This window comes from Aspergillus caelatus (assembly GCF_009193585.1).
Source record: "Aspergillus caelatus strain CBS 763.97 unplaced genomic scaffold BDV27scaffold_63, whole genome shotgun sequence".
In the NCBI taxonomy this organism is placed as follows: domain Eukaryota; kingdom Fungi; phylum Ascomycota; class Eurotiomycetes; order Eurotiales; family Aspergillaceae; genus Aspergillus; species Aspergillus caelatus.
The window spans coordinates 108,324-133,254 of NW_022475326.1; the positions used below are offsets into that span (position 1 = coordinate 108,324).

A 24,931-nucleotide genomic window follows, 5' to 3' on the forward strand; every position below is an offset into this window, starting at 1 on the left:
GAAGCCAAGCAGGTAAGTTGAGCCTTGGACAGAGATTGCTGTTCTTTTCCCCGTTGTTGCCTCTACTAGTCGAGAGCTGGCGCCTTGGCAGGGCGAACCACTCAATCTGAGGGTCTCAATGCCTTATAAAGTCCCACAGCCAAGGACACGATGAGTTGCGCGCTGTTGCTGATACCCTGTCCACAACAAGGGTTAGCGCTAGCCATCCCAATAAATGGGCAGTTAAATAGAGTCAAATCCCGCAGTAGGTTTATTCCCCTAGCCATAGCCTGTGGCGTGGGCGTCATAAAGAAGATGTGGAGCGCTTATCTCCTCCTCGTTGCCGCGCTGGCAGTCCAGCTAGAAACTGGCGAAGCAACCGACATGAGATACCGCGATGCATCCGTCTGCATCGACCCTGCATCTTTCAAGTCCTGCAGGTAACGCGCCCGTGACTCGCGCACCGACTGTGTCAGTAAGCGTTGTTACGGTGCGGAGGACCCATGCACCAAAGTACGCAATGGCGATGATACGTGCATGCGAGAGAAATGTAAAGCCCTATGAGTTGAATGCTACAGGCCCTGTGAATGTGCCCAGGCGCAGGACATAATTGACTGTACTGCAACGAGCTGCTGGAATGAGGTTCGCGCTCCCCTTTGTGCTTAGTTGGCTTGAATTCGGTTTGCGCCATGGCATACATAGGAAAAGGCAAGCCGGAAATTAATCGATGGCCCGTAATAGGTATATTCATGCGAATATGGAATGACGGTGAGCGGGCTAGTCTACTCTTGCCCCGACGTCAACCTGGACCAGATTCCCTTCTGGCCACCACCCGACAACGCCCCGGGGGGATGTGTCTGCAACGTGGGAAAAGTGACTAAGAAACAGGTCCAAATCTAGGTGAAGTCATGTTCTTTCGAAATAATTTTATTATCATCGTATTTCTGTTAGAGCTGAGCACTCAAGCTGACTATCTAAAACATATTTGAATTCACACAGACATTTGAGGCAATAGCTGGCGTATTGACCAAGGATCAGCCTATCGGTAAAGCCGTGAATTCTGCCAACATGAAACAGAAAGCTCAATTTCGGCATTAAAGATAGAAGCATAAAAGGAGGAACGAGCTAGTGTTAAGAGTTGTAGAGTGAAGTGAAATGTGCAGTTTGCGAATTCCATGTACTTGTGCACTGCTTGTGGATTAGCCAAGGCAACAAAGTAACAAATTCACGACCGCTTCTGCTTAACTGAGCGCCATTCGATCAAAAGACTCCCCACAATGGTCATACAGCTCAGCGCGACAGAAAGGTACCAAGTACGAGTCAAACTCCGATCAATACCACGCAGAACCTCATCCCATCGTTGCATAGGAACCACGTTCTTAAGATCGCCAAGTCCGCGCTCTGCAATATAGGCAGGTGTCAATCCTGGTACGACATCTCCCAACCTGGACGACAACTGATTCGTGAAAATGACCTGCGCAATCGCTATAAAAACGGCCGGACCCATGCTCTGCCCGAACAAGATGACTCCGATCCCAAGATTGACATCAGCGGCACTTAACGTTGTCTGGATGGCTGCCTGAGGGCCTTGGAAGCCGATACCTCCACCGAAACCGGCTAATCCCGAATAAAGGATGATCTGTGCAAGGGACGTATGGGGATCGTATGTTGTCATCAAGCCCGCAGCAATTGGCATGCATACGGAGCCAAAGATCATAAAGGGAGCATAGTAGCCGAAGGTTGTAGTGCCGATACCCTGCAACAAGAGCCCGAGCATCATTCCGACCAGAATGGGAATCATTAGGTAGCCGCTCTCACTTGGAGTCTGGCAGCATGTAGTATCGTCAGTGAATGTATATCGCCTGTTATCGATGGAAGCTCACCCGGGATCGAACGACTTGATAGTACGTTGGTAGGTACCACTCCAAAACATTTGTCACTGAATTAGTGCACGTTGTGAAGATAAAGCCTGCGATGACACTTCGGTTTTTAATTATGCGGAAGGGGAGCGCTGCTGAGTCTCCGCGTCGGTATTGATTGATCAGGAAGAGAGCCAGGAGCACAGCAAATGCAATGAATAGTCCAATCACTTTCCCATCGGACCAGGGATATTTTGTTCCCGCCCAAGATAGTGCGATAAATAGCGCTGTTAGGGAGGGAATGAACAAGCAGTTGCTAACGAGGTCAAGGTCTCTGATCTTCTGCGTCAGGGTGAGATCGTCCTCTTGGCGAGTTCTTGGATCTGCGAAGAGGAAGAACATGGTCGCTAGCGACACCGTGCCAATAGGAAGGTTGATCCTATGCATATATCAGCGCCAAGCTACCTCCTGTTTAGCCATGATTAGGAAGAGCAGAGTATACCAGAAACACCATCTCCACCCTAGAGATTGAGTCAATGCGCCACCTATAATAGGCGCCGCAATGATGGCAAGTGATTCTACACACGCCATCAAACCCGCAAATATTGGCCGTCTGTTGAGCGGGAGAATGTGCGCGAGGACGGCAAAACAGCCAGCCAGCTCACCCGCGAAACCCAGACCCGTCACAGCTCTGCCTATAATAAACATCGTCGACGACGCCGCTGTGGCACAGAGTATAGAGCCGACAAGGAATATAACATTGCTGGTTATGAAGACGACCTTGATGGAGAAGAGTGTATACAGCTTTGCGAATCCAAACTGGAAGGCACAGGTGCAGAGTCGGAATGCGGATGAATACCATCCTACGTCGGCGAGAGTGTGGAAGTGGTTAGTGATGCTCGGTACAGCCGTTGCGACGATGTTGGCGTCCAAGCCCCCGAGGATTAGGATTACACACAGTGCTATTACGGTGAACCAGAACTTGGTGCCTGTTGGGTAATTTGGCTCTACATTGGGAGGGCTAGACTCGACATTAAGTGGCTCAACTGTGTGTCCCGAGGTGGCGGAACGTGGCGGTTGATTTTGCTGCATATCTCAACTCTTTATGCGTGATGGGAAAGACCTCTGGAGATGACATTCTACGAGCCCCCTGTGAAGAGCAAGTGTGAAGAAGAGAGAGACGCGTGGAATACTCTTGTCCGCGATGCATGTTTTCAATTCTATAGCCGAGGTAGTAGTGGCTCATTTCGCCGCATGTGAGAGATAAATGAGCAAGGATCTACCGTATGTATTTCGGGCCCAGTGCTCCACTAGTTTAAGCCCTACATATTATCCCTGTTTGTACGACGCTATTGAGCTTTCGATGTTCTACTCACCGAGTGCGATGAAATACATGGGCCAGCCCAGCTGACATGGGAACGGCCACATTCCCATCGGATGTCACATTTCCCCTTGCCCCAGCAGGTACGAAGGTCCTAGTTTGAAAGTGCACTTTTCAATGAAATACTGATGAGGATAATGAGTACAAGTACTCTATGGCCCAAGGGACACATTTGAAGTGGGTAGCCTGAGGGATCAGCCTGATAATTACCCCGATAAAATTTCCCGAGCATCGGAAGCCCTAGTTTTGGCTAAGAAATACGACTGTGTCCTCAGGCTGCAGGCTAGCCAAATTGAGATATATTTGTGAGGTACTATGCTGAGCTCTCACAGCTATTCAGAACAATGCATTGCCACCTAATGGGACATAAGGATTCCAAATTTGCTGGGTTTTATCGATCCCTTGAGAACCTAACCTCTAGTACCCCAGACTATCAATTCCAGCCCGAATAGACTCCTCTAATCCGACCCAACCAGACCCCCCGAAAACTGCCTGAAGTAAATTCTTCGCTCTGCGAGCAGGAACGATCTCACTCAAATCTCGGAGTTCATGCTCTGGAGGACTGGGAATTTCTGTATTACCCGGACGGAGCTGTCGTAAAATGGCGAGAAATTCCTTCCAGGTAAAAGTCGAGGCGAAAGCAAAGAGACGTTCAGACTTGACTTCGGGATGAAGAAGACCAACGACATGTACGCGCGCGAGATCTGCAACATCGACGAATTCTATTTTCGAATACGCATCAGTAAACGGATCGACACTGAACGTATCGGAACAGGGGAAAATATGATACTTACGTCCAGGAAACCCGAAAGCGGTGGTATCACCGTTAAGCAGATTAGCCGCCCACTTCATGGTAGAGCCAGCTATTTCGGGGTGAAGCACCTGTCCGAGCTGTTTTGCGAATATGAATTAGCTAAGACGACGGATGAAAACCTCCAGACATTGGTTTAGAGTCCCATTGATATATCCTGGAGCAAATGCTCGACGACCTTAAAGCTACCCCATTCGTTCACTCACCGTGTAGTAGGGCAAGACCGCGTTAAACACAAAAGGCGGCTTGTTATTCTTAACCCACTTCCATGCCGCTCGTTCACCTTCTGTCTTGGAAGCAACGTAAACGGTGAACGGCTTGGCATCTGCTGGTGTGCCTTCGTCAAAAGCAGCCTTCACTGTCGCTTCATTCCACGTGTCTATAATCATACGATTAATATCAAGCTTATAATGGTAAATATGGATCATTATATGGGACCATATTGGGTTGGTATCCCCGATGTAGGACGCTGGCAAAGTGAAATACATACCTTCAGTGATCACAACCCCTTCGACTCCCGGTTGAGGTAACGCCGCCGCTGAAGCTGATGAAGTGAGGAGGACTCTTTGAATCGATCCTTCCGGTTGTCTAGCGGCGGCTTCTAAAATAGTCTCGGTGGCCGAAACAACTTTCGGAATAACCTCCTCAGCATTCGGGCTAAAGGAAACATCCGAGGCCTAGACGTATCTGTTTAGTATTATATCCTGCAGAGTTGCTCATATATTTCATAGCTGGACAAAAGCTATGGGGCGAACAGTGAAAAGGGCTTTGTCTATACCACATGAATGACACCGCTAACATCCCTCATTGCCTTGCTCAAAGTGTCATAGTCATTCAAGTCTGGGACAACAATCGTTTCGAAACTATTGGGACCGTATTTGGATCTGAAAAGCTCTTCGAGCCACGACTTCTGGGAACGCACGGTGCCTCGCACAACGTATCCAAGGGATAGGAGTTGCTGCACAACGTGGGAACCAATAAAGCCATTGGCACCTGTGACCAGAACGCGGGATCCAGGTGGAATAGCATATTGTTCTTTTTTGATCGATGCCATTTGGTTGACCGGTGCTCACTTGCAGCAAGATGTTTTGGATGTGGAGAACTCTGACTTGAAATGTGACTTTTCGTGATGATTCTCTAGTCTTGTGCATTGGGATCAGTGAATGACTTATATTCTATTCCCCTCAAGCAGGATAAGGAGATGTCTGCCTCCGCGGAGCTACATAAGCTATTCTATACGGAAGTATTAGTACCTATATTTATCAGCCGTCCGCCATTACGCATCAAGAGTCAAGTTATAACTGCTCATGATAAATCCTTCTCTAGATTATAAAGCATTGCATTGGGAATGACACCCGCGGAAGCTGGCTTCCTTCATCTGGGAGCCCTACTGCCGATATTAATCAGCCGCCTGCCATAGCCCATCAAAAGTTAAACTAGAAATACATTATAGATCCCTCTCCATATTATAAAGCGTCGCATTCGGAATGGCTTCCGCGGAACCTCTGTCCGGCCTTGTCAAGCTTTTTGGCTACAGCATATAAATTCAGCCAACCTCTCATGAAGCTTGCGGATTACAGTGCCAATAACCAGTGTACAACTTGCTTATCACGTTTTCTTTTCACCTTAATCGAGGGACATATATCGAAGATGAAAGTTGGCATCGTGAACGCAGGCAATATTGGATTGCGTCTGGCTTTTGCCTGGATACGCCTTGGCCATGATGTCATGCTCAGCAAAGACACACATCCAGAACGGCTTCGAGCGCGCGTTAGAGAATTAGCCTCAGAGAAGGGCATCGGAGAGAATGAGATAGCCCGGTTTCACTACGGCTCAATGACGGATGCTGCGAAATTCGGCGAAATTGTCATTCTGTCGGCATACTTCCCACGCTTGGCTCATATTCTCAAAGAGCTCCAGAATGACGGCATTACGCTTTCGGGTAAACTGGTGATTGATACAATGAATCCGCTAAATGTGGATGCCAACTTCAATCATTACCATGACCTCAAGTACATGGAAACAACCTCCATCACGCAAGAGGTTCAGAGAGCCTTTCCAGAGGCAATACTTTTCAAAGCCTTCAATTCTATACCAGCATCACTCTTGGAAGTCCAGAAATGGGCATCTGGTCGTGTGCCACCTATAATCTTCATTGGTGGAAATGCATCTTCTATCGGCACAGTTCGAAAGCTTATTGAAGAGGCCGGATTCAAGCCACAGTTTGCAGGCTATGATTTGCATCATTCAGGATTGCTGGAGCGGTTGGGCGTATTGTTACATCTGTTGGTGGAGAATGAATATGAGGGCAACATGAATGTTGTGTTCGATGTCATGAAAGGAAAGGCCTGAGGGTCGGTCCCTTTTGCCAATGGTAGTATCGTCTGGAATTAGTCCTCCTCCTTTGTTGGTTGTTGTCGCCCACTCCTGTGGTCCATGTGAGCACCTGTGTTGTTGAAGATACATGTAAATCCTGGAATTAGGCTTCATTCATGAGTGGAATAGGCTGAGCCGGCTATTTTCAACTTTGAAAACCATGAAGTTTGCGTTTCGCATACTGTCACATTGCTTTGATGCTATGGATATTGATGCCCTTTAGTACTGGCATATTCCTAAAATGGTTCTACATTGTCTGGACGTTCGAGCAACCAATAATCACCCAAGGGCGTTGTGATATCTTCAGCAAGCTTCTGCTTCACCGTTCGGACGGCCTCAACACAAGTCTCCCGAAGCGCTTGGGTCTCTTCCGATTGACTTTCTCTCATGGCCTCATTGAGCCAAAGAAGGGCTGAGTCCATCAGCTCCATATCTAACTGGATCTTATCATGCCATGGATTGTACAGAGCGTTGGCCGTCAACAGCACCATAGCGGTTGTATAAGGACATGAAGTCAGCCTATCACTGTCAACAACTGTATCCTCGTTAGAATATGTGATTACTGACCAGCAAAACCAGGCATCTCTCGACCAAACCTCTCGAAATAAGAGCATGTAATTTCTGGCCTGATGGACTATTGTCTCCCAAGCTGGTGGTAGCTGCAATATCTGAGTTCCTCGGCTATGGTTGCGAACACCACTCACCCATTGTCCATCCCAAGCGTGAGCCCGGCTAACAAGCGCCATGCATTGGAGACTGGTTGAGTGTAGCACACAGAAAAATCCATTATTCCCTGGTTTATTTCTGGTGCTCGATGTGACGATACTTGCGCTAAATTCAGGAGGTATGGAAGCCCTCCATTCATCGAGTGCGCTAACAATGCTCTCCTTTGCATTACGTCGTTCTTCGAAGCCTCGATTTACTGCTCGTGTTGAGTAGAGAGAGTCATATACGCGACCCTCAATATTGGCGAGCTTGACGCGAGCCAGAAAATAATTCATCCTGGCATTTCCGTCAGCCGTAACGACGATACCAGCAGTGTTGTCATTATCGTCATTAGTTGTCGGCAAAGAAGATGGTAACTCCACGTCAATATCGTCATCGAGTTGAACGGAAGGCTGTTGGGTACGCAGGCTTAAATCTTTGTCGAGAATGTATGCGAGCCAAAAGACGCGGGCATGCTGTCTCCTTTGCACAGGATCCAGATGTGTTGATGCTGCATGGTTGTGCAGGCCTAACTTATGTACGAGACGCATCGTTGCCGATATTAGGATCAAGGATGGGGTCAGGTTGTGTGCAGTTTGGAGCACCATCACCATGCCTACCAGTACCTGTATGTTAAGGAGATGGGTCTCACCAAGCATCACAGTCGAGATGATGGATTGTGCCTTGTTGAGATACTCCGTGGCTTGATCGGTCTGGTACTCGGAGCGACCATTGCTGGCGCCTTCTGGAACCTGTTGGCAAGCCAGGGCAAAGACGACGTTGATGGCAGCCCATACTACTGGGTCGCGTTGTTGGGGTTGACGGGCATAGCATTCACCGACTAGACGCAACAGCGTATCAGCATGAAAGAGCGGCAGGACCGAATTCCAAGTGTTAAGATATATTCCAACCATGGCCATGGCTAGTTGTAGAGGAGGTAGTTTCATCGAGCTGATTGTAAGATCGTCCTCCGCGTCACTGTGTTGATCTTCAACATGCACTGCTATTGTCGTCGTCACCGGCCCTGGTGTCGGATGTGGCGGCCGATCTTGGTCTCGCCTCTGAGCCTGTAACTCTCATAATTGAGTATCATCATTATGCCAGCGCCCGGGACTACGTACAAGTTGAGTCTTTAAGCGCTGTATTTCAGCTTGCAGGCTCTGGACTTCTTCCGCCTTCTTGGCCCCGCTACTACGTTGTGCTCTGGGCTTTGACTTCCGGCTCAGTGCCGTATGCGTGCAGTCTGTAGCATAGTTGATGCAGTTTGAGCAGCGAGGCTTCTGTCCGTCGCACTTGATCTTGCGAGTGTAGCATAGATCGCATGCCTTTTCCCCAGCATGACTTAGCAATTCATATTTGATCGATGCACAGGCTCGCTTGTCACGCCTACCTTCCTCGCCTGATTATTCAATTCCATTGTAGCTCCGATATGCCTTCAAATCAAATCAATCGTTGTGTTCCCTCCACAGAGCTGGACTCAAAAGGTTGGCTTGGTAACTTATGTGAAAGGCGAAAGTGCCTCCGCGGAAGCAGCAGTCAGCTGACTCATCATCTTAGGATTACAAATACATTCCTATGTTGCATGGAACAAAAATGGTATTATATAGTAATGGGTGTATTGATTACAATATATCTAGGCTATCTAGATCGATTGAATTTGCAAAATTAATAAGATATTCTGATGAGAGACCTTCTTGCCACCAAAGCCCTTCCATCTGTAGAGTATCTTCTAACGGCTGGAAGTTGTTTTGGACAATCATAGGTTGTGGTAGTGCCGACTTTGGAGAAGGGCCTTCTGGTGGTAATGAGCTGCGTGAGCTCTGCTGTTGAGGCGCTTCCCCTTGATTGAATTCATCGTCCATAGGCCAACGACTAAGAATGTCTTCTAGGTGTCGTAGCTCTGATTTCACCTGGACAGCCACCATGTTTCCACAGGATATAATATATTCCAACACACTATAGCAACGCTTTAACCATATCGACTGGTTCTTTATTAGAGTGGGATCAATAGTAGGTGCCATCAACAACGTGAGATGAGCGGCGAAGGTAGCGTCGAGGTCGAAGCGCAGAAAGCCCTCTGCCCTGACGTTAGTCATTAAAGAAAGAATAGCATTCGTTTGCACTGACCGAGGATATCTTGGCTCTGCAAACTTGCGAGAATGGTTAGCATTTGCTGAGCCGAGTCGATGCATATGAGAAGCAGATTCCTAACACTCCCAGACCGGGCCGTGCGTATCAAGCTCGGGTCCGAACCGCCGATCCTCGACTCGAAAAGGTTGTAAAGCAAAGGCCTCGTCGTAAGAACAATGCACTAAGAGGCATATTACTATAGGTCTCATCAAGTAAGCGATTCACGTACTTGGTGTTGCATGAGATGCAGCGAAGCAGAAACCCTCGATATGCCACGCATCACGGCGTTATTGGGTAATGCAAAAGAGCCATTCAGATGGTCAGCAACGCCTGCGATATTTTTCAGGGCGTCCTTTGTGCTGCTTAGAAACTGCTTGTCGAGACGACCGTCGGCACCGTACACGGCTGTGTCTATCAATAGAAGTCTTGGCCACGCATGCTAATGAGTACTCACTCTCGACTATCCGCGCCAGAACACGGGAGAGCTTTATCTGGATCTCCAGAGTCATTGACTTCCGAGGTTCTCCCGGGAAAGTAGGTAGGGGTGCGTTTATCGCATCATCTGAAATTGCCATTGGCACACCCATGAGGGACGACATCTGGCGGTCGAGGATGTAGACTGTCCACCACACACGGTGGGATCTCTGAGCGTGTGCGTCACTCACGTCCTGGCCGTGCATTTCAGTGTGTAACCCTCCTTGAAGCGCCAGGCGCAGCGCTTGGCCTATCTGTCTCTTTTGTTAGTGGCAGAAACTCATTGGATGTTTTCATAACGGAGCTCACGATGCGATAGGCAGGCCCGCGGAAGTCTAGGCATTGGAGATACAAGGCGGCACAGCATAGGATCTGCACCATATGTATTGCATCAGCAACGAACATATGAGCCGGTGGAAGAAGGCTCATGGCAAGACGGAATAGGTCGGCGCCTGGAGGCTTTCGTCCTCTGCTGGTCTGGACCACAAATGCCTTGCCGAAAGCAAGAATCAAGAGGTAATGGATATACCAGAGACCTGAAGGATCTAATGCATTCTCGTGGTATAAGGAAAAAACTGCATGAACCTATCTTCCTCTAGAAGATGGAACAGCTGGCCGCAGTGGAATTGAACGGCATGTATCAGGTAACGTGCATAATCCGGCGAGGGAAGTGCAACAACCTCGAGGTCTACCTGGGAGGATGGGTGCCGTTTCTCATCCCACCCCAAGTCATAGCATGTGCCGTCGAAGAGTAAGTTTTCTGAAGGAAGGGGGGCATGCATGGCCGCTTCGTATGTCATGCGGAGGACACGACGGCCGAAGGACCATGTCGAAGACGTCCCCAGATGTACTGCAAGATAACGTCAATACACTCCTACTAGCACGAGACAGAGACCTACCAGGTCGTCCGTTCGTGTCTAAAGAATAACTTGAGCAATCGATGGCCAAGGGATTCGTGAGTGGTGGCGCGGGTGACTCCCCGGGTGAGAACGCTTCCGGCAGTCCTGTGGCATTAAATACCCTAGTCAAGCCATTTTTGTCGAGCGATCTAGTATCAGAATCTTACTGACTAGTCAGAAATTGCCAGGAATTGCTGCCGTGGTTGCTTACCTAGCTCGACTGGCAATCTAGGGTTCCCCTGACGGCTACAAGAGGCCGCATGACGATGGGCGCTCGGTTGCTCAGCTGAGATCGCTCCCGATCGCGGATCACCCTGACATTCAACTTGTCTCCTGGTGCATCGGCTGCAGGGGAAGGACCCATTGCATTTGACCTTCTGCCGGCGGCATCTTGCGCATCTTTTGCTGGACGCATCAGCAAGTCTGCCCTGGTATAAGGATAGGAGCACTTACGCCCTGGGCACTCGCTTTCTTACGCGGCGTTGCTTATCCATGGCCTGTCCAGATGCTAAGAGGGAAGCCGGAAATGGGTCGGTTGAGATACTTGATATCCGATTGTGAGATTGGGGTTACTCCAAAACATCGGAACCACTCCCGACTTTCACGCGGGGGCTATGGGAGGGCATCCGATTCCCATAGTGCGCTAAAAGCCGGCAAGCTCTGGTTGAACCGATGTACCGGCCATCACACAGTCGGTGGACCCGATGCAGACACAGCGCGTCGCGATTGCGCAACTCCGGGGATACCTACAGTGTAAGTATGCAAAACCTCTGGATCAGGTTGTGAACCATGATTTTTCCTCTCCCTACAAGCATGTCGTTTGGCCTGAACCATACCGGAATCGAGGCCGGTGACTAGACTGGTCTGCTTTCTGGACTGTCTAACCTCTCATCGGCAGCTTCGGGCTACCAGTTTTGTCTGGTATTGATCACTCGATTTGACTGTATTAAAACTACAATATCGATCCACAATCCATTGGACTTGGACTCGTGTAGGTTGTGTCGGCTTCAAGGTACGATCCAGCCAACGGCATAACAATGATCTGCTCGCCACAGCTCAGATGTAGTCAATCTGCTTTCTCTGGTTTGCCATGGGTTATCCGACTAGCCACACATGCTTGTATCAACTATCCGAGTCGGAGAGAACCGAAACGGTGGACGTGATCAAACACCACGTTTCTTCGATCCCTTGGCCGGCACTCGACCAGTCATCAAGTTATAAAAGCCAGTCAAGGACCTCAGTGACCTCACCATCAACAAATACACTTCCCCATCACGACTTAATCATGAATTTACTCATCATTATCTATGCTGTACTGGCTGCCCTGTGTTGCTACATCGTCCTCACTGTCTACGAACAAGTCCGATCTCCATTGCGCGACATCCCCGGCCCCTTCGTAGCCCGGTTCTCAAGCCTCTGGTATTTATATAAATCATACCGCGGCAATTTCCATCATGAAAATATTGAGCTTCATCGCAAGCACGGTCGGATCGTCCGCATTGCCCCCGGAACATACTCAATCTCTGAGCCAGACAAGGCCGTGTATGGCGCTGGCAGCCGCTTCCCCAAGAGCGATTGGTATCAGGCCTGGAAACACCCGGACCTTGTAACGCTCTTCGCGGACACCAATATCAAGCGGCATAATGACTCGCGCAGGAGGGTGCAGAACCTGTATTCCTTGTCTTCACTTGTGTCGTATGAAGCACCTGTCAACGACTGCAATGCCATCCTCTGTCGGAAACTCCGGGACTTTGCGACAACTGGGGAGGTCATCAACCTGACATACTGGCTACAGTGCTATGCCTTTGATGCAGTCGGGTGCATCACCTTCTCAAAGCGATTTGGGTTCCTCGACGAAGGCAAGGATATTGGTGGGATGATAGAGGCCAATGCGCAGCTTCTCCTCTACTCGACAGCAGCAGGACACTACCCAAGCCTTCATCAATATTTATATCCCCTTCTTGAGCGCATCCCGGGGACAGGAGCTTCTGGCTTGCGCAAGATCACAAGTGCGGTGTACGATATGATTTCCCTGCGTAGACGCTTGAGGGGCAACGGCGAAAAGGATAAGTCCAGAGTCGACAACCAAGCTGGGCCTCAGGACTTCCTTGACAGAATCATGAACGCCCAGGATGCTGATCCCACTAAAGTGACTAACTCGCACATCTTTATGCTCGGATGGGGTAACATCAGCGCGGGCAGCGACACCACTGGAGTAACCTTATCTTCGATATTATATTACCTGATCCAGAATCCCCAAACCATGCGACGCCTGCTTGACGAAGTGAGCCATGTCAGATCTGCGGGAGGTTGCACAAAGGAGAGCGTCTCATTTGCCCAAGCGCAAGATATGCCGTACTTGCAAGCCTGTATCAAAGAAGGTATGCGGCTTCACTCCGCAACCGGATTGCCTCTGTGGCGCGTGGTGCCTGAAGGGGGAGCCGAGGTCTGCGGGCGTTACTTTCCGGGAGGGAGCGTCGTGGGAATAAACACATGGGTTGCGCACTACAGCGAGGCGGTATTTGGCCATGATGTTGGTGAGTTCAGACCGGAGCGTTGGCTTGAGACGTCTGGTGAGCGCCTCAGAGCGATGGGGTCGTACCTCATACCTTTCGGTGTGGGTTCGAGGACATGCATCGGAAGGCATATCTCCATGTTGGAGATCAGTAAATTGCTGCTGGTCGTGGTACAGAACTTTGAGATTGAAATGGTGGATGACAAGGAGGGATGGAAGACGCTCAACCATTGGTTTGTCATGCCTCTAAATTTCAATGTGAAGCTGAAGCCAAGGGTCTAGACTGGTGGAAATAGTCATATAGAGGATTATCCGTGGGAGAGCTTTGGGGGAGAGTTGAGGACATCGTGGGGTTGTATTTGATTGCAGGGTTTGCTGTGTTGTGTACATGATGGGATATTGAAAGGGCTTGGTATGTGAGGAGAGAGTATCACTACTGAGAAATACATTAATTGTACACTCCCAAAGGTTTCTTGGGCGAATATATTGTGATATTCTTGCTAAAGCTGGCGCCTAGAGCCACCCAATAGTTGCTCCTTCCAATTGATTTCGCTATCAATACCAAAGCAATTACGAATCAACATTATCCTTCACGCAAATCAGAACAAGAACACGAGGCACTTGGACACGGAGGGTCATTTAAGGAAGATTTTGAACAAAATATCTTCGATTCATCCTGGAATGGGAGATTGGCCTTAGCGTGTATCTTTTCGCTTAGCTTACTGAGGTGACCTCATAAATACCACTCTACAATCTTTGATAGATGTCATGTATTGCTTTTAATGTTACCAGAAGAACAAATTGCATCAACACTAAATTGTGAAATGCTGTCCCGTTGTGGTATCCTTTGCGACTGAAATACCAAGAGGTGTGCTGCACGTTGGATGGCAAGGTTACATCGAATATGAAATCTGAATAGGAGCATAGGATGTATTAATACCAGTCACATGTTTTATGACAATCGAGTCAATAAATCTATGATCTTCAATAAATAGTGTTAAAATCGTTACATAATTGCGGGGAAACCCTCATATTCTCTACCAATCTACAGCCGACCTGAGCTCCACTTTCGGCACTGATACCGTCAAGTGTCAAACCCCCTGTTGATCAAGCACGTTGGCTGATGGTACCGGAATAGCCCGACAATCTGATTGTAGGTAACAAGGGGACACATTGACTTAATTGGCTTGCCGCGCCGGGCCGCATCGCCTACTGTGTATATCAAGGAACCCTGCGGCTGTATGGCATGGTTTTGTGGGTCATATCCACGTCTCGTTTCTGCAAGCGATTGAGCTAAAATGGTGGATGTAACCTCACTTGTTAGTTAAGTAAAAGGGGCGTTGCACATGTATAATCACGCTGTAGTCCTTTGATTCTTGTTCTTGTCTGAACGTTCCGTCCCTCTGTCCTCCCCAGCCCTGTGCCGTTATTCTTACTAGGATTGACGTGGTTGTTTCATGGCCATGCTGTACACTCCCATTGCTGCTGCATGGCTGCTGGCGCTGGTCGGCACACAGCCAACGGGTGTTTTAGCTCAGGATGCCGAGGCGTGGTACAAGAGTCATCCAGGCATGTCGCGTATCAGCCAGGTGAACCAAGACACGCACCAGATCGTCGATGAATTCGGCCGTACGCGGTTTTTCCACGGAACCAATGTCGTTATGAAGGAGCCACCATGGCATCGGCCGTTGGAGTGGGAGCCTGGTGTCTCGTCGTTTAGCGAGCAAGATGTCCAGAATCTGCACGACTTGGGTCTGAACATTGTGCGGCTAGGCCACAGTTGGGCAGGTGCAGAGCCTGTGCGTGGGCAGTATAACCAGACATTTTTGGATATTATGAAGAAGCAGACCAAGATGGCCGAGGACCATGGGCTTTATGTTTTGGTGGACGTGCATCAGGACTGCCTGGCGCGGCAATTCTGTGGCAACGGCGCACCTGACGTAAGTAGACGTAGGGGCAAATTGGCATACCTCATACTAACAAGGTTTCATAGTGGTTTGCGAAAAAGGATTGGGTATCAAGTGGCAAGATGTATCCGTTTCCTCTCAAGACGACGCCGTTCCCTGTCGATGAAAACGGCTTCCCATCGCCGGAGTCGCTCTGCAGCACTGTCGATTGGTCTCTGAGCTACACGTCCGTGGCGCTGGGCAATGCATTTGGGCGGCTATACAACAATTACGACGGGTTGGGCGATGCGTTCGCAGCGTACTGGAAAAAGCTAGCATCCGAGTATGTCAAGTCGACCAATGTGGTCGGGTATAACCTGCTGAACGAGCCATGGGTGGGCGATACGTGGGCCGATCCGACACTGCTGGTGCCTGGTGTTGCTGACCACAAGGTCCTAGAAGGGCTCTGGAACCGCGCGACCAAGCAGATTCGTACAGTCGATAATGACACGCTCATCTGGTTTGAGGGCGCCACCCTGGATATCTTGTCGGGTTTCGATAATGTCCCTCTCGGGGATGGATCTAAATCGGTGCATTCGTTCCACTACTACAGCCCGCCGCAACTGGGCTCGATTTCCACCACACTCAGTAACCGCCATAAGGACAACGAGCGCCTTAGGACCGCCGGCGTGCTGACCGAGCTCACGTTCTGGATGGGCGATGATAAGCAGATGCAGGGCCTAGCAGATGCCATGTCGGCAACAGATGCAAATATGGTTTCCTGGATCGGCTGGGCGTACGAGAATCTGTACAACGGCACATCTGGTCAGCCTTATCCTGAGCTAGCAAAACATTACAGCCGTGCATACCCTGCCGCTGTCGCTGGCACTCCCAAAAGCTTCAGCTTTTCTGAGAGCTCGGCAACCTTCAAGCTGCAGTTCACATCTGATCCCAATATCGGGGCGCCCACCGAAATCATCCTGCCCCCCTCCACATTTCCCAACGGCTATACCGTCCAGATCTCTCCCGACGGCAGCTTGCTGCAGTACACAGTTGACAAGCGGACTCTAGCCTTGTTCACATCCACCAGCATCAAGAACGCCACTGACATCTCTATTACAGTCACTCGTAAATAATCTCGTCCATAGGTTGCCTCCTAAATTACTAAGTACTTCTGGTAATTAATGCAGATCAACATCTAAATCTAGTCTGTATACCTGACTCTCGATTCGAAAGTCTGCTCTTGGTGGATCTGGTAATCCGCTGGACATATGGAATATACCGTAGATCGACCCCCAGAGCCCTACCTGTCCACTTTCATACGGCTGCGTTGGACTATCACTCGAAAGCCCCAAGTGGATGCAGTCTGGCTGTAATGCCCCACTTGATCAGCCATCACTAAGGAGAATCACAGCGATGTCCTTTCTGACACAGCTTAGGAGACCCACCCAGACGCTAAACCTCATAGAGTCTAATTCCGGGACTTTTTCCCGAAATATAACAAGTGTCTTGGCGTGGTGGGTTGTGGGGAGAGTCTGAGTCTTGTCCATCAGCCAAGTGTCTTCCATCTCCAGCCTTGCTCGCAATCTCTCCTTGCTAAGGCCTGGTCCAACTTCTTGCCTATTAATTATTAATGAAGTGGACTATCGGGTGCCCGGAAGTCAGCCATATACCACTACCCATTCCAGGGTCATGGTCGCAGTTCCATACAGCAAAGGCTGTCGCACCTGCATCCGGCGACGAGTCAAGGTAGAGGCGAACCTCCATAAGTGCTGCATGGCAGCCTACAAAACATGATTAAGCCACTAACCGAATGCAACCGGAAGTAGTGCGATGAGACACGACCAAATTGCCGACGTTGCGAGCTGCGAGGTATTCAATGTCCCGGTTATCGGAAACCTTTGACCTTCGTTGTTAGCACTCCCTCCGATTCCAGAAGGCCAGTAGGCCCTAACCCTACATATCGTTCGGCGACCTCGTCCGCACAATGCCAAAAGTCGAACACCTCTCAGTCGGTTACGGAGCGCGATGTATGGTCTCATAATAATGTCGATGAGTTGGTTGCGCCAAGTCTTATACAAAAGACTTTGTCCGCGCAGGGGGTTGAAACCCTGGGATTCTTCATAGACGCTACGGTCCCAGGACTCTACTACTTATATAGTGCCCGTTTGTCAGTCAATTGGATGAACTTCGCGCGTCGCCATGTCGAGTCGACGCTGGACCCCTTCGTCTGGAGTCTCCGGTGTCTGGGTACCCTTCACCTGGGCATGAAACACCAGGACCAAGATACAATTGCCAGTAGTAGGTCTATGTATAGTCGTGGGATCCATGGCTTGCGTAGTTTGTTACGACGACCCCGATTCGCCCGATCGGACATGACCCTCGCAATCGCCGTCATGCTTGGCATCTACGAGATGATGGATCCGATCACACCACAGTCCTGGCTCACCCATTCCAGTGGTATTGCCACCCTAATTCGCTTACGAGGACCAAATGCTCACCGTAGTGGGTTTGGTCGTACTTTACTGATTTCCTTCAAGTCATTCATAGTAGCCGACGCGCTCATTCGAGGTGAAGCGTGTTTCTTAGCGGAGCCAGCATGGCAATCGGCGCTCGCCGACACTCTCGTCAAGGAAAGTGAGAATAGAAAGGGCAGCCAGCTCGGTAATCTAGTCGAGCTCATCTTTATCGAGATAACTAAGTGTCCGGGTCTCTACGCTCGCGCCTGTGCAGTGATCAAAAACAATGAAACAGATCACTCCATGCGCGAGACACTCAGGCAGGAAACCATGCGGTCTAGGAGAAGGCTCCAGCACCTGAGAAACCAACTGGAGTCGGTATTTCCAGTCTCACTAGACAGTGAGGCGCTGAGAAACAAACGAGACCTTATTGCACTAATTCCAGTTCCTGTAGCCCAGAAAACCAGGCAGTTTGCTGGTCATGGGGCTCAGTCGGCTCTCGCACTTCTAGACCAGATTATCGCACTTACTCAGTCCGATCATCGCCAGCTATCCACAGATCCAACAATGCCTACATTACCGGTGTGGGATGTGCTGCCCGCCCCAGCGACTACGCCTCGTATGACAATGGGTAAGAAAGAGACTCTGGAGAATCAACTTCCGGCATGGCCGGATCAACTGGCGCTGTCCATGGGTATGCTTGCTGTAAAGGACGATTTGCATGTATGAATGTTGCCAAGACACTCGATCATGATGTCCCTTGATGAATGTCAAGGCTGTGTGACTTTGTCCTGGAAATGTAAGCCGCGCTCGACTTGTATTACATCTGATACCCTTTGTGGCTTCTCGATAGCCAGTGTAGAGAGCTTGTGCTCATTACGATATGAGCTACGATTGCAAACGGAAACGATAGTGAACAGAGATGAGGCCCCTAACGTAATCAACTTTTTCTGATATCGACACAGGAGGTTTGTCAAATCCTCAACCCACTCCCGGTGGGTCCCGAGTGCTGATTGTAGAGATAGGATCTAGCATAACTTCATATTATCCACTCAGAGTGAATATTATGAATGTTCAGGTTGCTTTTATCTATTCTCTCTACTATGTGGATAGAATCATGCTTCTCTTAATATCTTCGAAAGGTATATCTACTTTTTATTGGGATCCCAGAGACCGGCAGGTTACAAATATATATATACGTTGACGCGCGAGTTTACAAGAATTCATCGCTCTCACAACTACACGCGACGTCAGATCCATCTATATCCTCCCACACAAGTTCGACTTACTATATAGAAGGTCTGATTCACGCGAAATTACTCAGTACAGCGACACCATGGATCATTACCACCATGGTCACGTGATACTGTATGATAGAGCCCTCACAATTGCATGATTCCGTCCTGATCCGGACTGGATCGATGGATCGTTAAGTGGGTGAAATGGTGCTCCTTTGCATTACCAGGACGGCCTTTGGACGGACAGCCTTGTATTACGCTGTAATGGAAGGCCATCTGGAGACAGTGTGTCTGCTTATATATCGCGAGCCAGATTTCCTAGCTTTTGGCAGAAGACGGTTGGACTGTGCTGCATTATACAGGTCGGGAAGGGTGCAGAGGAGCTGAGGATATGCTAAAGGATGGTGAAGCAGATTCGTCTGCACAGATCGACTTCAAATACCAAATGTCTATCTTCAAAATGGTGAAGAAGTAAGCTTTTGGTCGACAGCACTCCCTCAACATATTCCTCGAAGAGATCTTTGGTTCCACTGAACGATACTACGGCACGTGCCACATCCAGGAATTCTTTCAACGAGTTTAAGCGTGGATGCGTGGTATTAGGTATTAGCTATGTATATATTGCTCTAGTTGGCTAACACGTTCATTATCTCAAATTGAGTTTTGCGTTTCTATTAGCTCGATATTATTATACATGTCGATAATCTAAGCCACGAGGAAAGACCTGGATGTATCACCTCCTATTGACTTATATAAATAGTACCCGAAGACTGTTCGGAACTTAACAGGCTCTCCCCCCGAGATGGCACGACCGGCTATGTTCTGTTGCAGAACGGCGGCCTGACAGAAGAATAGACATCTGGGAATGTCGATGGAAATGGAATCTTTCTCTGCATGTTAAATACATGAATATATGTTATAGAAACTTACTGGGTTCTTCTAAGGAGCTCACAGGTAAATCTGTAGATATCCGAAATTCTCATTCCGTTGCGTTGTGCCCTCCGACCGCACATCTAGAGACACAAGCCACTTTAACTCGTTGGAATACACATCAATAGGAGTAAGTCTGAATCTAAGTACTCTGATCATGTTAAATGCATATTGAAAATACCTATCTCTGAGGAAGGCTGGACAGACTCGGTGTTTGACCGGATCACGAAGCTACCCATTTCTGCAAGGATCACTCTGTGGGATTTTAGAAAAGCTTAGATTCGGCCAATTCCCCTACTCTTCCGCCTAATATTGAAAGGAAACCCTTAAATAACCGTCACGTTGATGCCGATTAGATCCTCCGTCCTCGCACTCGTACCAGCCCAGAAAGAGTAGACGCCCCGCTTCACGCGCAATTTACCATTGACATAGTACCCTAAATCCTTATACGGAATGACAAACCGAACCTCTATACCTTCCCCAGCGCGTAGGTCAACCTTCTCAAATCTAACCAAGCGCTTCACAGGAAATTCGATCCCTGTCGTCGTGTTCGGGCGATGGTATAGTTGCACGACTTCCTTGCCAGCGATACAACCACTATTGGTAATATTCACACGCACCTCAACACTGTTATTCCCGGCTCTCGCAATAGGTGTCGAGACCGTGAAATCTGTATAGCTCAAGCCAAACCCAAATGGCATCGATGGGGCCCGCGAAAGCAAAGGAAACTGGTACGTAGAATGGAATCCTAGGATGCTATCCGCTGTCCCGGTATCGTCGCTCGGAAGATAATCATAAAACACTGGAGTAGCAGATGTATCCTGGGGTAAGCTGATTGGCAACTTGCCGCTAGGGTTGACGTGGCCCATTATAATCTCGACCAACGCATCGCCAGTGAATTCGCCACCGAGAAAAGAGTGCAGGATAGCATTGCTCCGGAGGGTTGAATTATTGAGCACGTAAGGTTGTCCACCAGAGAGGACCAGGATCGTTGGAATAGAAGCGTCCAGTACAGCATCGAGGAGTTGCTGTTGAGCCCCTGGGAAGCTTAGTTCTGCGTGCGTGAAGAACTCCCCATCGGTCCGCTTGGTTACAAGGGGATCTGTCGTACCGACGGACAGTGAGCCAAGGACGACGATTGCAAGACCGGCCTCTTTAGCGGCTGAAACTGCGGTGGCGATGTTTGTGGAATTGGTGTCGATGAAGTCGACTCCTTGGACAAGGTTCACATTACTTGCACCAAGCTTGGCTCGGAGACTTTGATAAAGTGAGTTGCCGTACCGAGAGTCACTCGAGTTCACAGGCGCATAGGAGCCATAGTTACGGATATCAGCAAATGGGCCGAGCAGGGCCACTTTCGATGGTATCTTTGGTAGGATACCATCATTCTGAAGTAGGACAATGCTTTCCCTGGTGACATTGCGACTAATGTCGAGGTGGGCCGGTGTTCGTAGGGTCTCGTTCACTTTCGCTGGGTCAGGAAGAGGATTGTCAAAGAGGCCGGTTGCGAACTTCAGCTGAAGAATATTCAATACAGCGTCATTTATCAACTTTCCAACATGTCTATCCTCTGCAGCTGCAACAAGAGTAGGAAATACAGCCGGAGAGCCGGGGCTCAACTCCATCTGCAACCCAGCCTCAAGCGCTAATAATGCAGCTTCGGCATATGAGTCCGCCAGCCGAGACTCAGTATAGAGATGCGCAATAGACCCAGCATCTGACATAACAATACCCTCAAAGCCAAGCTTTTCACGGAGAACATCCCTCACGAGATACTTGTTCGCCGACATCGGAACCAAATCGACCGACGCGTAAGATACCATAACAGCGGCGGGATCCGCTTCTAGTGCTCGCATATAAGGCCGCAACTGGTCGTTGTAAAGGTGATTTATTCCTCCGTACATGCTGGCAGCATTAACTCCACCACGACTCTCGCCGTAAACGAAATGCTTAACGGTCGTGGCGACTTTGATATTTCCTGATTCGTCTTTGTCTTGCATAGTCTGGACATAGGCATGGCCGAATTCGCCTGTTAAATAACAGTCCTCGCCAAATCTTGGCCGGGTTAGCGTGCATATGAGGGACCGGGCAGTAACTTACAGCTCACCGATGCGGGAATATCGCGGCTCCCACGCTATATCTAGTGGCGGAGACAGAACCCATGATACACCGATTGCTAGTTGCTCTTCACGAAGTGCAGCAACGCCCTCCCTGAACAGCGGGATGTTGAATGTAGCCGCCATGGCAAGGTTACTTGGGAATATAGTGCCCCCAGACAAGTATAGACTGTTTATAGAATCCGTGACCGTGATAAATGGGATATGAAGCCGACTCTCATTAATTTCCCTCTGTCGTATGTCGTTCGTGAGTGAAAGAATCTCATCAGCCCAGTTGAGCGTAGCACCAAACCCTGTTCTGTTAGTTGCATTGTCACATTACCCACGAGGAAATCACTGACCAATGTTTCCATTTTGGTACTCCACTTGCCGGCATTCGTAGTTCTCTTCATCTATCTGCGGACCAAGACTTAGGAGCCGACGGATACCACCCATCTGGGCAACCTTCTCTTCCCAGGTCATCTGGTCTACCAATGCTTCAGCACGTTTCCTATGCAGCCCCTTCCCGAACGCTTCTGATGGCACAGAGACCGCGAGGGCTATGTGGCAAGATGCCATTGCCGGAAGAGTCAATTGCAGGTTCACCATAGGGAGTAGTGGCTGTTCAGCGCGACTTTAACAGGAATACTTGAACTGTAATACAAAACTCGAGTAGGACGATGTTGCCCCAACCTAATGAACCATATCCGTGCCATCCCCTCCGAACTTTATACATTATTCATTTTCACCTACGAGTGGGGTGTTAGCGGATTGAATCATTGTAGTGCAGCATCACGAAATGTGGGGGCCCCGACTGCCGATTCAACGGCTCGGAGGTTCGTCCGAGATGGACAATATGCCACGCCAGTGTCCTCTGTTACGCAGCCAAAGTAAGCCTACGCTCGCCAGTCGGGAGTCGGACCTTTCCATCGGCTATTGCCATGTAAGGTGGAGGACGTGGGTAAGTATTGACGTTAAAACCTACCTGTTAGGACGAAATGACGCATCTACAGGGTAGGATCCAACGAGGTGAGACTTGTAAGCGTTTACAGGAATATGCACCAGAAAATCTCCACCGCAAATACTAAAGGATATTATTCGAATGAAGCACGGCCTCAGTTTGTCAAATATAATCATCATAGAGACCCCAGCAGCCATTGTTACTTTGGATGAACAGGCTCATCTCCAATTTCCGCCATTTTCTTCTCCAACATCGTAATCATCTCCCTTACAACACCTTGATATTGTCGTTCATGGTACACATTAAAAAGTTCCAATGGATCCTTGTCACAGTCAAAGAGCTCCCACTCTCTATACTCTATCCCCCCTGGACGGGCTCCCTTGACACCTAATGGCTCGTTGTACCAATAGATCAACTTGTACCTCTGGTTACGTATCCCATAATGCGCATATGCATGGTGAATAATGTCGTTATGCATCCAGTATCGGTGATATGCCACCTGTTGCCAGGACTTTGGCGTACGGCCTTGCAATAGTGGACGGAAGGATGTGCCTTGCATGTATGAAGGCGCAGGCAGGTTGGCGTAGTCCAGCCAGGTGGCCGCAAAGTCGACGTTGCATATGATATCGTCACACACTGACGCAGCAACGATCTCTTTCGGGTATCTGATGAGTAATGGCATTTGAAATGACTCCTCATACATGAATCTCTTATCAAACCAGCCGTGTTCTCCCAGAAAGAAGCCTTGGTCCGAGGTATAGATAACAATTGTGTTGTCTGCTAGCTGGGGTTCCGAATCCAGGTAGTCTAACAGACGGCCGACATTATCATCGATAGATTGGATAGTGCGAAGATAGCGTTGCATGTAACGCTGAAACTTGAATTCAGCTAACTCGGCGTGGCTTCCGAAAGTAAAGATAGTACCATCGTCTTTGTCAATTAACCTCATGGAGTGAAGCTCTGCAACTGAACCTGGTACTGGAATCTTGCGCTCGCTGTTACCCTTTTCCTGTAGCACAGGTTCGCCAACTCTGCGGCCGCCGTCGGGCTGGACAAGTCCGAGATCTTGGTAGGTGAGGTCTTCAATGACGCGCATCTTGGCGATTTTGGCCGCTTTCGCGCGGTTCTTGTAGTCGTCGGAGAATGTATCAGGCAAACGAATGGGGTCTTTATAGAGGTGCTTGTGCTTGTCGTCGCATTCCCAAGACCGATGGGGCGCTTTGTGATGGCACATGAGGAAGAACGGACGATCGCGGTCTCGCGCCTTGATCCAATCCAGAGACTTGTCCGTGATAATGTCTGTGACGTATCCTGGTTCAATGTGCTCCCCGTCGGGCTCAATAAATTCGGGATCCCAGTAGAGGCCTTGGCCTGGCAGAACAGACCAGTAGTCAAAGCCCGTAGGTTGATTTTCAATCCCCTCTCCGAGGTGCCATTTCCCAACCATGGCGGTTTGATAGCCACCTGTGCGAAGATGCTTTGCAACATTGGGGATATGTTTATTTATCTGCACGCAGTTAGGATCGCTGTCGTCGATGCCTTGTTTTTTTGAGTGACTCACATGGTCGTCTAGTGTCATCACCCCGTTGACATGATTATATGTGCCACAAAGAATTGCCGCTCGGGAGGGCGTACAGATTGAGTTCGTCACATAGCAGTGGTTGAATTTCATTCCCTCCTTGGCAAGGCGATCGATGTTTGGTGTGTGATTGATCCCAGCGCCGTAGCAGCTGATCGACTTGGAGGCGTGGTCGTCTGCCATGATAAAGACAATGTTTGGCCGGCCATCTCGGGCCCCAGGTACTGATACTGCCATGCTTTCTTTTCGAAACACCAAGGTGAAAACCAGATGTGGGAAAACGCTTACCACCCTGGCCACCGATCGAGGAAGAACGAGCTGAACTATATGTCAACTCGGCTCGGCTTCAGATGCCCGATGACCCACTGCTTGCCGGCCGGAGATCGGCAGCTCGGCATTAATCGCCAGCCATTGGTGGCTACCTCGTTTCTAGTACATGAACTGTTCTTCAACCCCCCCAATAAAGGCAGATGGCTCTTCTGCGCCCTCGCCGGGCCACCCGAGGAAGTCCAAACCGTATTGTATTCCACAAAAGAGATTTGGTCCACTACCTATCTGTTCGTTCAAGGGATCTACCATAGCGCGGTAATCCCAATCTGATGGTGGCTCGTGGATCTGGTCACCGTCGGTAGAGGCAGTCCAATTGAAAAGGG

General features: G+C 49.3%; 9 protein-coding genes across 9 annotated transcripts; 4 read left to right on the forward strand and 5 right to left on the reverse strand.

The window, feature by feature from the left end:
• Positions 1–929: 929 nt before the first annotated feature.
• Positions 930–3,055, reverse strand: BDV27DRAFT_171436 (MDR family MFS transporter). The gene is made up of 3 exons (XM_032075595.1): positions 2,341–3,055; positions 1,863–2,277; positions 930–1,804 (listed from the first exon to the last, which is right to left on the reverse strand). Exons 1-3 carry the CDS (start codon positions 2,928–2,930, stop codon positions 1,205–1,207), a joined length of 1,605 nt encoding a protein of 534 aa, XP_031928830.1. The 5' UTR covers positions 2,931–3,055; the 3' UTR covers positions 930–1,204.
• A 470-nt stretch (positions 3,056–3,525) lies between these two features.
• BDV27DRAFT_171438 (uncharacterized protein) lies at positions 3,526–5,084 on the reverse strand (the record flags this gene model as incomplete). The annotated part of the gene is made up of 4 exons (XM_032075596.1): positions 3,526–4,110; positions 4,237–4,409; positions 4,521–4,707; positions 4,821–5,084. 4 exons carry the CDS (start codon positions 5,082–5,084, stop codon positions 3,637–3,639), a joined length of 1,098 nt encoding a protein of 365 aa, XP_031928831.1. The 3' UTR covers positions 3,526–3,636.
• Positions 5,085–5,680: 596 nt separating this feature from the next.
• On the forward strand, positions 5,681–6,382 carry BDV27DRAFT_144210 (NADPH-dependent F420 reductase; the record flags this gene model as incomplete). Its single annotated transcript, XM_032070226.1, has 1 exon — positions 5,681–6,382. One exon carries the CDS (start codon positions 5,681–5,683, stop codon positions 6,380–6,382), a length of 702 nt encoding a protein of 233 aa, XP_031928832.1.
• A 260-nt stretch (positions 6,383–6,642) lies between these two features.
• On the reverse strand, positions 6,643–8,528 carry BDV27DRAFT_156633 (transcription factor domain-containing protein; the record flags this gene model as incomplete). The annotated part of the gene is made up of 3 exons (XM_032072371.1): positions 6,643–8,178; positions 8,233–8,436; positions 8,502–8,528. 3 exons carry the CDS (start codon positions 8,526–8,528, stop codon positions 6,643–6,645), a joined length of 1,767 nt encoding a protein of 588 aa, XP_031928833.1.
• A 205-nt stretch (positions 8,529–8,733) lies between these two features.
• On the reverse strand, positions 8,734–11,108 carry BDV27DRAFT_144212 (transcription factor domain-containing protein; the record flags this gene model as incomplete). Its single annotated transcript, XM_032070227.1, has 9 exons — positions 8,734–9,188; positions 9,239–9,422; positions 9,471–9,652; positions 9,696–9,969; positions 10,025–10,260; positions 10,365–10,565; positions 10,615–10,719; positions 10,826–11,037; positions 11,068–11,108. 9 exons carry the CDS (start codon positions 11,106–11,108, stop codon positions 8,734–8,736), a joined length of 1,890 nt encoding a protein of 629 aa, XP_031928834.1.
• A 791-nt stretch (positions 11,109–11,899) lies between these two features.
• Positions 11,900–13,454, forward strand: BDV27DRAFT_171441 (cytochrome P450; the record flags this gene model as incomplete). Its single annotated transcript, XM_032075597.1, has 1 exon — positions 11,900–13,454. The coding sequence occupies one exon, from the start codon at positions 11,900–11,902 to the stop codon at positions 13,409–13,411; it is 1,512 nt and encodes a 503-aa protein (XP_031928835.1). The 3' UTR covers positions 13,412–13,454.
• Positions 13,455–14,522: 1,068 nt separating this feature from the next.
• Positions 14,523–16,211, forward strand: BDV27DRAFT_126368 (putative endoglycoceramidase). Its single transcript, XM_032066527.1, has 2 exons — positions 14,523–15,069; positions 15,123–16,211. The coding sequence occupies exons 1-2, from the start codon at positions 14,587–14,589 to the stop codon at positions 16,149–16,151; spliced, it is 1,512 nt and encodes a 503-aa protein (XP_031928836.1). The 5' UTR covers positions 14,523–14,586; the 3' UTR covers positions 16,152–16,211.
• Positions 16,212–16,589: 378 nt separating this feature from the next.
• Positions 16,590–18,485, forward strand: BDV27DRAFT_126369 (Zn(II)2Cys6 transcription factor domain-containing protein). Its single transcript, XM_032066528.1, has 2 exons — positions 16,590–16,764; positions 16,845–18,485. The coding sequence occupies exons 1-2, from the start codon at positions 16,708–16,710 to the stop codon at positions 18,201–18,203; spliced, it is 1,416 nt and encodes a 471-aa protein (XP_031928837.1). The 5' UTR covers positions 16,590–16,707; the 3' UTR covers positions 18,204–18,485.
• Positions 18,486–19,968: 1,483 nt separating this feature from the next.
• On the reverse strand, positions 19,969–24,146 carry BDV27DRAFT_144216 (alkaline-phosphatase-like protein; the record flags this gene model as incomplete). The annotated part of the gene is made up of 4 exons (XM_032070228.1): positions 19,969–21,697; positions 21,743–22,052; positions 22,101–22,372; positions 22,903–24,146. 4 exons carry the CDS (start codon positions 24,144–24,146, stop codon positions 19,969–19,971), a joined length of 3,555 nt encoding a protein of 1,184 aa, XP_031928838.1.
• Positions 24,147–24,931: the final 785 nt, after the last annotated feature.